The sequence below is a fragment of the Nicotiana tabacum genome, chromosome 4 (assembly GCF_000715075.1).
Source record: "Nicotiana tabacum cultivar K326 chromosome 4, ASM71507v2, whole genome shotgun sequence".
Lineage (NCBI taxonomy): Eukaryota > Viridiplantae > Streptophyta > Magnoliopsida > Solanales > Solanaceae > Nicotiana > Nicotiana tabacum.
The window spans coordinates 77,506,860-77,517,953 of record NC_134083.1 but is presented as its reverse complement, the minus strand read 5'-3'; the positions used below and the strand labels follow the sequence as shown (position 1 = coordinate 77,517,953).

Genomic DNA, 11,094 nt, shown 5'->3' with positions numbered 1-11,094 from the left:
ATTTGCTTAACTTTCACTTGCTAATTATTTTTACATGTTTAGCTGAAACTTGGTTTCTTTTATTCTGTGCATTAATTGAAGGTGAAATTTTTTTAATTTAAATATTATTAAAATAAAGTATTTTACATTTAAAAATTTTGATATTTAGACAAGGTGTTAAATTTGTGAAATATTATTTTTGCTGAATATTTTGTGAGATTTTCGTACTCATTGTGATGGAGCCGTGAGCTCTTTATTGTGGAAAAATAATATTATTAATTTACTTTGGCATGAGGCGTGAGCTCTTTATTGTGAAAAAATATTGTTGTTAATTTATTTTGGCAAGTTGAATTATTTGGGCACTTGAGGTGCAAATTGTGATATATTGTGATATTGATACGCATACAGTGGTATAAGGTCTGGGTGTTGAAATGCATGCGGTGAGATAAGGGTGGCTTGATACGCGTGGCTAGTAGGGGAACTACTAGAAGTCATGCGGTGTGATAAGGGTGGCTAAAACGCGGGATGATATTTCGAAAAAAATATTTTCTTTAAAATTAAATGTGAAGGCTCCCGCGGTGATATAAGAAAATGAGATGTTGTGAACTTATTTATGATTTGGGACTATGAGGCGGTACCTCGGGAGTGCCCTTGTTGATATTGATTTATGGCCGCAGTTGCCTTTGATTATTATTGTGATTTTCTTAAAGTTGAAAAGGATTTTGTTTTGTTTTCACGAGGTATTATTTGCCATTATTTTGCGTAGTTAATTGGTGACATACTACTTACTTGATTCATTTCAATTGTCATTTCATTTTTATTATATTGTTAAACATTTCACCTTGTCTTTTATTATTCCAGTAGGGCCTGACCTGACCTCGTCACTACTCTACCGAGGTTAGGCTTGGCACTTACTGGGTACCGCTGTGGTATACTCATACTATGCTTCTGCACATCTTTTTGTACAGACCCAGGTACATCCTACCAGTCCAGACATCAGTGAGCTACCCGTGTACGGAGACTTCGAGGTATATCTGCCAGCGTCCGGAGACTCCGGAGACTCCTTCTATCCTTGTTATGTTGTTTCCTTATTTTCTTTAGACTCTGATGTATGAAGATATTCGTACTACTTCTTAGAAACTTGTGACTTATTTCTACCGAGTTTTTGGGAGTTGTAATAATGTGAATTTGAAGATTATTTATTTTAGATTTCTATTGTTATTCTGCATTGATAGGCTTACTTAGTCTTAGAGACTAGGTGCCATCACGACATCCTACGGAGGAAATTTGGGGTCGTGATAAAATTAAATTAATAAAAATTTTTAAAAAAATACTTAGGGCCCACGTTCAATCTCGTCCCGTTAATTAGTGGGACGGGCCCAACAGGTCGTCCTGTTGTTTATGGCCCGGGTAAGGCCTAGTCCCTTTAAGTTTTCGTCTCGTCCCGTCCCATTGGACTACTAGGCTTAACATATTCTTAATTTCATCTCGGAGCTTAGCAACACGGGAAAGTTGAGTATGTATGATTTTGTTTATTGGAATGAAAACTTTACCTCCAAGATTAGATCCAAAAATTTTATTTTAGAACTTACTTTTTACGTAAATTTTTTTTTTTTTTTGAAGGGGTATTAATTCCATTAATAAGTCAAAAGATTACATAGAGGGGGACAAAAGCCTAACCTTTTATACAAAATATGCAAAGGACTAATCTGCAGAAGAAAGAAGCTAAGATGGGGAGGACTCCTCATGTTACTCTTTTGCTTCCAAAAGAGATTAACTAAGTATTAAGAAACTTAGTGACCGAAAGAAAGAGTCATCCTGGATAAAAAATGAAGACATTTTTCTTCACTCTAATTTTGAATGTAGGAGATCCATTAACCTCATTCTTTATTGTGGATTTTACCTGTTTAGATAAGGTGATATCCTCAGTGAAGATAGTGTTCTATTTAATCCTTTCCCCCAAGTTAGCAAGTTGATTTGCTACTAAATTGCCTTCTCTGAAAATGTGCTCGAGTTGAAAGAAACCTTGTGAGGTTATATTCTGCACATGAGTGATCTCTTCTCTGATTTGCCAAAATGGAGTGATGTTGCCATTGACCATTTGGATAACTAAAAGTGAGTCAGATTCAATAGAAACGTTAATGAATCCATGTTGAAGACATCATCTCAGCCCAATTTTTAAAGCAAGTATTTCAGCCATGTTATTACTGCAATTCCCCAAGTAGGTTGCAAATGCCATGATCATATGGCCAGTGTGATCTCTAAGAATGCCTCCTGCTCCTGCACTTCCTGGATTACTTTTACTACAACCATCAACATTAATCTTTAACTGGTTCTGAGGAGGTTTGATCCATCTTACTAGCTTAATATCAAGCTTTGGTTTGAGTCTGTCAACTAGTTCACAGATGTATGGTATTGTTGGGGAAAAATTGATAGAAGGGAATTGAGCAATCAAAATGAGTCTCATTAGGTTAGTGACTTGATCAATCACCCTTCTAGAGTAAAATCTGATACCTTCATATTTGTGAGAACATCTGGATTTTCAAATTTCCCACAAAATAATAGAAGGCAAGCACTGCAAAATTAGATCATGAACTTTGTTTTTAGGCTTTAATAGCCACCATCTCATTACCATGATTATGATATCTCCGTGAAGCAAAGGGATACCACAAGCATTAGAGAACCCATTATTTATTAGTTGAACTTAAATTGAACTCATTGTTCATTCCCTTCTACTTTTTGTGTTTGATTATATAATTTTGGCTATTAAACTAATACTTACTTGTAATGTTCTATTTTAGAATATGGAGACTTTTGTAGATCTTTTTAAGGTGGATCTTAACTACCAAAAAAAATTTGTCACATTAAGGTGCCGCCATAATAATTCTTCGGGTAAAAGAATCTTAACTTATCTCTAAAAAAACTAATATTGTGTCAATTTTTCTTACACGTATCTTTGATACTTGTGGTAGGCGTATAATGATTATGTTAACTGTTCTGTAGCTCAAGATGCACTTAAATCACGTTCAAATTAAGAGATCCCTTAGTGGCCAAAAGGAAAAAGATTTTGCAAATGAACAAGACGCTGATGTTTTTCTTTTATAATCTCTGGTGTTACTTCTACTTGGGATTGGTTTAAGACTATAAGTCAAACTTGGCCAGCAATTTTTGCCAACCATTTGTGCTTTCATTGGCCATAATATGAATTTTTTCTTTGACTATAACACGAATCTTTTCAGTTACATGAAGTGTAAATATTTAAGCATGTTTTCCTAATAAATCACTTTTGGAAGTTAGAACTCTGTCACATCATCCAACTTCTAAAGTGTATAGTAATTATATACGGTCAAAATCGGGCCTACCCGATCTTGCTGTTTGATCGAGATAAGAGAGTTGCATCGGAGGCAGCCTCATAATAAATCGGATCAGGACTCGAAGATAGGACATCAAGCCTAGAGATCGAAGTATACGTTGAGACCGAGGCCAGCAACAATCGAAATCAAGTATGACCGATTTCGAGGGGAGCATAATAACGGAATGGCAAGATATCAGTAACCGGTCGAAGATCACGGCATGAATCTCCGAACGGATATCCGTGATCGGTCGAGGATCATGGCGTGAATCTCGAAAGGGACCAAATCAGAAGCGAATAACTAGCTGTTTATATGGTTTCTTTCTGTAATGAGAAACATACCATAATTAGGTTTCCTCTACTATATAAAGAGGAGGTCCAATCATTTGTAGGCATGATTATTCACTAATAAGAATATACATATACGCTGCTTTATTTGTTTTACTTACTATTCATCGTTGTTTGTTCCATCCTCCATTGTTCTTATTAACTAACCTCGAGACTATCTCGAATTGAGGCCGAGGTATTGTTTGCGGACCGGTTTGATTTATTTTATTGTCCAAGTTATCTATTTAATTTTTTCTTATCAATTGGTGCTGGTTTAAATCACATATCTTTAAAACCACAATATAAGTTTAATTGTTACTCAATTTTGAAGGTAAACTATTTGGCGACAACCATGGGGCTAAGAATAATAGTGATTGTTCAGTACTGATTCTGGTAAAACACATTATTTTATGCTTGTTCTTGTCAAGTATCTTTGCTTTCAGGTTAAAATATGCCAAACTCACAAAACGCATCCACACACGTTGACAATGGCCTCGAATTCCACGGTGAAAATGAAAATGTGATTGCTCCAGGAGTCGAGGTGCCACAGGTTAATCTCAGGGGAGCACCGGTTGCCAACCCAGTAGATGTCAGTTCGCACGTTGCTCTAAACGTGGACCTAGGCACAAATCTCGATGGAAGTATACGCAGAAAAGGCCGATCTAGTGTCCAAGGAATACATAGGGCAGAGGAGACGAAGGAGTCAGTCTCCAAGTGATATTCGAGATACTTCAGGCTCAGCAAGCCGCTATTGCTCAGTTACAAAATCAACATAGAGCTCTAAATAGGGTTGAATCGGAAACTACTCGTCGTACAGAGCCAGTACCGGAAAGGTCGAATGGTAACGAATCGGGGACTGATCCTGCGGTAACGAAAATGCTCTAGGAGCTCGCCAAAAGAATTGAATCAGGGGAGAAAAGAATCGAAGCCAACGATAAAAAAGTGGAGACATACAACTCTCGAGTTGATCAGATACTGGGGGCACCGCCAATCTTGAAAGGAACGGATTCGAAGAAGTTTGTACAAAAGTCGTTTCCTCCAAGTGCGGCTCTGAAGCCTATTCCAAATATGTTTCGTATGCCAAAAATACCCAAATATAATGGGACCACTGATCCCAACGAGCATGTTACTTCATATACATGCGCCATCAATGGTAACGATTTAGAAGATGATGAAATCGAAAAAGTGCTGTTGAAAAAATTCGGAGAGACCATTTCGAAGGGAGCAATGATTTGGTATCATAACCTGCCACCAAATTCTATCGACTCATTTGTCATGTTAGTAGATTCTTTCTTAAAGGCACACGCCGAGGCCATAAAGGTCGCAACAAGGAAATCAGACCTTTTCAAGGTAAGACAAAGGGATAATGAAATGTTGAGGGAGTTTGTGTCTCGATTTCAAATGGAACGCATGGAGTTGCCACCGGTCACAGATGATTGGGCCGTTCAAGCTTTTATCCAAGGGTTGAACGAGCGGAGTTCGATAGCATCACGTCAGTTGAAACAAAATTTGATCGAGTATCCAGCTGTAACTTGAGCAGATATGCACAATCGATATCAATCAAAGATCAAGTTCGAGGACGACCAATTAGGAGCCCCTTCCAGTTCAGTACATCCAAACAGGTCGGCAGTTAAAAATCAGAGGGACGTCGACAGGGAGCCAAGATCGAATAGAGACCGATATAAACAATATACCGTAAATCGAGTTATTAATGGTTCAAGATACAATTCCGCCCGAAGCGATCGAAGAAGTAATCGAGGACAGAATCCTCGGGGACTTATGAGCAAAAGTGGTTTTATCAAGTATGTTGATCCCACAGAGGCACCCCGGTTATCGGAATATAACTTTAGCATCGATGCATCGGGTATTGTATCGGCAATCGGAAGGATCAAAGATACTAGGTGGCCTAGACCCATACAAACTGATCCTTCACAAAGAAACCCAAATTTGATGTGCAAGTATAATGGCACGCATGGTCACAAGACCGAGGATTGCAGACAATTAAGGGAGGAGGTAGTCCATTTATTCAATGAGGGCCACCTTTGAGAGTTCCTCAGCGATCGAGCCAAGAATCATTTTAGAGAAAGGGACGCCAATAGGAAAAATGAACAGGAGGAACCCCATCATGTCATTCATATGATCGTCGGTGGGGTCGGCATTCCACAGGGACCCATATTCAAACGCACTAAAGTATCAATCATTAGGGAAAAACGTACCCGAGACTATGTGCCGGAAGGCACTTTATCATTCAATGACGAAGAAGCAGAAGGCCTCTCTCAGCCCCACAATGACGCTCTAGTAATTTCTATCTTATTAAATAAAGTTCAAGTTAAGCGTGCTTTAGTGGATCCAGGTAGCTCAGCGAATATGATCCGATCGAGGGTCGTGGAGCAGCTAGGCCTACAAAATCAAATCGTGCCCACAGCTCGGGTCTTAAACGGCTTCAATATGACCAGTGAAACAACTAAAGGGTAGACTATCGTACCGATTAACGTGGCTGAAACCATTCAAGATACCAAGTTCCACATAATCAAGGGCGACATGAGGTACAATGCCCTACTCGGAAGGCCTTGGATCCACAATATGAGGGCAGTCCCTTCGACTCTCCACCAAATGATGAAATTCCCGACGACGGCCGATGTAAAAACAGTATACGGGGAGCAGCATGCTGCAAAGGAAATATTTGTGGTCGATGAGGTAACGCCGATATCGACACTATCAACCTCAAAAAGGTCGAGCATCAAAAGTAAACAGGAAGTCAAATAGCAATCACAGCCACCAGCCTCGACCGAATCAGGGAAGCAGGAGATAGAAGAAGGAGAGGAGAATTTTCTGATCCCTCGAACTTTTATTATTCCCGAAGATTCCGACGCTACCAAATCAACGGTCGAAGAGCTGGAACAGGTCATATTGATCGAGTACCTACCCGAGCAAAAGGTATACCTGGGAACGGGACTAACCCACGAACTCAGGAAAAAGCTTATTCAATTTCTTATTGATAACATAGATTATTGATAACGACGCATCGGCTAAGCCTGGACCCTAGGTTCAAACCGGTGAAGCATAAGAGAAGACCCCAGTCCGAGGTAAAACATGCATTCATAAAGGAGGAGGTAACTAAACTTCTCAAAATAGGGTCCATTCGGGAGGTGAAATATCCCGAATGGTTAGCCAATGTAGTTGTAGTCCCTAAAAAAGGGAACGAACTTAGAATGTGTGTAGATTATAAGGTTTTAAACAAGGCGTGCCCATTCTTTTCCACTACCTAACATCGATCGCATGATCGATGCCACGGCCCGCCACGAGATTCTTACCTTTATCGATGCATATTCCGGGTACAATCAAATCCAAATGAACCTGGAGGACCGAGAAAAGACTTCATTTATCACCAAGTATGGAACATATTGTTATAATGTAATGCCTTTCGGGCTAAAAAAGCAGGAGCTACTTACTAACGTCTAGTAAACAAAATATCCGAACAACAAATAGGTAAATCAATGGAAGTTTATATTGATGACATGCTAGTTAAGTCATTGCGCGCAGAGGACCATTTGGCTCATTTGCAGGAAACGTTCGAGATTTTAAGGAAATATAACATGAAGCTCAACCCCGAGAAATGTGCTTTCGGGGTCGGTTCGGGCAAGTTCCTTGGCTTCATGGTATCGAATCGGGGAATCGAGATCAACCCCGATAAAATCAAGGTCATCGAAGACATTACCATCGTGGTATAGTGTAAAAGCCGTGCAGAGGCTAACTGGACGGATAGCCGCCTTAGGCCGATTCATTTCGAGATCGTCGGATCAGAGCCATAGGTTTTTCTCTCTGCTCAAAAAGAAGAACGATTTCGCCTGGACCCCGGAATGCCAACAGGCATTAAAGGGATTGAAGCGATACCTATCGAGCCTACCACTGCTTCACACTCCAAAAGTAGATGAGAAACTTTACTTGTACTTGGCAGTATCAGAAATCGCGGTAAGTGGTGTCCTAGTTCGAGAAAAGCAAGGTACGCAATTTCCCATTTATTATGTAAGTCGAACCTTAGAAGAAGCAGAAACTAGATATCCACATTTGGAGAAATTGGCACTTGCACTGATAAGCGCCTCTAGAAAGTTAAGACCATACTTTCAATGTCACCCCATATGCGTATTAACCACTTACCCACTTCGTAATATTTTGCACAAGCACGAACTATCGGGCCGATTGGCCAAATGGGCCTTCCAACTCAGCGGGTACGATATTGAATATCAACCCAGGACGGCCATCAAGTCTCAAATTTTAGCAGACTTCGTGGCTGAACTCTTGTTAAAATCAGGTACATCATCGGGGGTATGGACCCTTTTTACAGACGGTGCTTCGAATGTGAAGGGGTCCGGGCTAGGCATCATTTTGAAGCCTCCCACGGGTAGCACTATTAGGCAATCTATCAAAACTTCTAAGTTGACTAACAATGAGGCTGAGTACGAGGCCATAATTGCAGGTCTTGAGCTAGTTAAAAGCTTGGGAGCAGAAGTCATTGAAGCCAAGTGTGACTCTTTACTGGTAGTGAACCAAGTAAACAAAACCTTCGAAGTTCGAGAGGATAGAATGCAAAGGTATTTGGACAAGTTGCAGGTAACCTTGCACCATTTCAAGGAATGGACTTTACACCATGTACCTCGAGAACAAAACAGTGAGACCAATGCACTTGCAAATCTAGGGTCATCGGTCGAGGAAGATGAGATCAGCTTGGGGACTGTCATTCAACTCTCGAGATCCGTGATCGAGGAAGGTCATGCCAAGATAAACTCTACAAGCCTAACCTGGGATTGGAGGAATAAATATATTGAATACTTGAAGAACGGAAAGCTCCCATCGGACCCTAAAGAGTCGAGGGCCCTACGAACCAAAGCTGCTCGATTCACATTGGCTGAAGATGGAACATTATAAAGAAAGACATTCGATGGACCATTGGCAGTGTGCTTAGGACCAGCGGACACCGATTATGTTCTACGAGAAGTCCATGAAGGCACTTGTGGGAACCACTCCGGCGCCGAATCACTGATTCACAAAATCAGTAGAGCAGGATACTACTGGGATAGCATGGAAAAAGACAATAAGGAGTTTGTTCGAAAATGTGATAAATGTCAAAGATTTGCACCGATGATCCATCATCCCGGAGAACAACTTCATTCAGTCATATCCCCATGGCCGTTCATGAAATGGGGAATAGATATCGTCGGCCCTCTGCCATCGGCCCTAGGTAAAGCTAAGTTCATTTTATTTATGACTGACTATTTCTCTAAATGGGTTGAAACACAGGCGTTCAGGAAAATGAAAGAGAAAGAGGTCATAGACTTCATCTCAGATCATATCATATGTCGATTTGGGATACCCGCCGAAATAGTGTGTGACTATGAAAAATAATTTATCGGCAGCAAAGTGACGAAATTCCTCGAAGACCACAAAATAAAAAGGATGTTATCAACACCATATCACCCTAGTGGGAACGAACAGGCTGAATCGACGAACAAAACTATCATTCAAAACCTAAAGAAAAGATTGAACGATGCTAAGGGGAAATGGAGAGAAATTCTACTCGAAGTTCTATGGGCATATCGAACAACATCAAAGTCCAGTATGGGGGCAACCCCGTTTTCCTTAGTATATGGCTCCGAAGCCTTGATTCCAGTCGAAGTCGGGGAACCCAGTGCTAGGTTTTGACATACAACAGAAGAGTCAAATCACGAGGCTATGAATACTAGCCTCGAATTATTAGATAAAAAACGAGAAGCCGCACTCGTTCGAATGGCTGCACAAAAGCAACGAATCGAAAGATATTATAATAGGAGAACTAACCTTCGCCACTTCAGAGTCGGGGACTTAGTCCTGAGAAAAGTCACCATCAACACTCGAGATCCTAATGAAGGGAAGCTCGGCCCAAATTGGGAAGGACCCTACCAAGTCCTCGACATCGTCAGAAAGAGATCTTATAAGCTCGGCACGATGGACGGCGAACAACTGCTAAATAATTGGAACATATCGCTTCTCAAATGATATTATTGCTAAGGTATGAATTTATTCCCTTTTTCATTTATATATTCGATACTAACTCACTGCAGATGACGATCAAATATATCGAGATCTCAGGTTTTAAAGCATGCGTTGCACTCTTTTTCCCTTAGATCAGTTTTTGTCCCAAGTGGGTTTTTCCGGCGAGGTTTTTAACGAGGCAACAATTATTGGGGACAACTCAACAGTATCCAAGGCTTCTTTACAATCAACCTCGAATACTGGGGGCATCACCCTCGGATGTTACACTGTCGAGGAAATTACTTCGTGTCAAAGGGTCTCTATAGAGAAACTTTGTAATGGGCCAAATGTTCGACTGACCCGTGTCCATATAGATTAGTCGAGCCCCGATGGCAAAACATGTACGCATGTATAGATTATACAAAGAAGCATTCTTTCCATATAAAACATCTAGTGTCTCAAAGAAAATTTTCTACTATACAAGCTCCATACTTATGATTTTGTGAGAAATGGCTCAAGGGCCAAGTACAAATATATCTCGTACACTCGGGGACTGCCATCGATGATCGACATATTCGAGTAATCTAAACTAGAACTCAAAAAGGCACCCCTCGATCTATAGGTTGAGGGCATCGCTCTCGGGGACTAACACTCCAAACAAGTTCGAGGTGTTATTGGGAAATAAGCCCAAAAGGCATACTCAAAGGCTACGGCCAAACTAAGGCGGCTCGGAGACGTCCGAATCCCGCAATAAAAATAGGCCTTCGAATTCTTTGAGAAAATGATTAAAAAAGACTACCCTCGGCAAAAGGGCTTCGATGAAATCAGCCCTCGAAAAACCTTAAGAGGCTACAGCTATTTTGATACATATCAATAACTTTATGTAAAAAAAAAATAGTATTTATAACTTAAATATAAATTTTATACAACGATTTATACATAATACAACTATTTTTTAACTTTCATACAATATTCGAATATATATATATAACAGAATACAATTTACCTACAACTTTATTACAATTTCGTAAGTATATGGTATGTCATGTCTTCTTTTTCTTTTTCTTCTTCGAGTTTCAATCTGAAATTCAGCCAAAACCAAGTCTAATCTTCACCAAAACACTCTCAAAATTGAGATATAAACTCCAAATAATATTCTCAATTATTTGCAACAACACAGAATCCAAACAAATAATGATTTTTGAAAACTCAAATTCGAATTCAAAGCTTCAAAGCTTTTTAATGGTTGTCAATGGTGGAGAGTCAAACACCTTCAAAAATTATTGATTGATAATTTTAATTTGAATACCAATTGTGCAATATTACTAGAATTTGAACACCAATTGTGCAACACCTTCAGCTCTACATTACTGGAATTTCAATAAGCATGGAATTGCTGCTCTCTTTCCCTTTGCTCTACATTACTG

At 39.8% G+C, this 11,094-nt stretch overlaps 1 protein-coding gene across 1 annotated transcript; it reads right to left on the bottom strand.

Annotated features, from left to right (window-relative positions):
• Positions 1-1,921: 1,921 nt before the first annotated feature.
• On the bottom strand, positions 1,922-2,446 carry LOC142179994 (uncharacterized). Its single transcript, XM_075250911.1, has 2 exons — positions 2,188-2,446; positions 1,922-2,088 (listed from the first exon to the last, which is right to left on the bottom strand). The coding sequence occupies exons 1-2, from the start codon at positions 2,444-2,446 to the stop codon at positions 1,922-1,924; spliced, it is 426 nt and encodes a 141-aa protein (XP_075107012.1).
• Between the last annotated feature and the right edge of the window lie 8,648 nt (positions 2,447-11,094).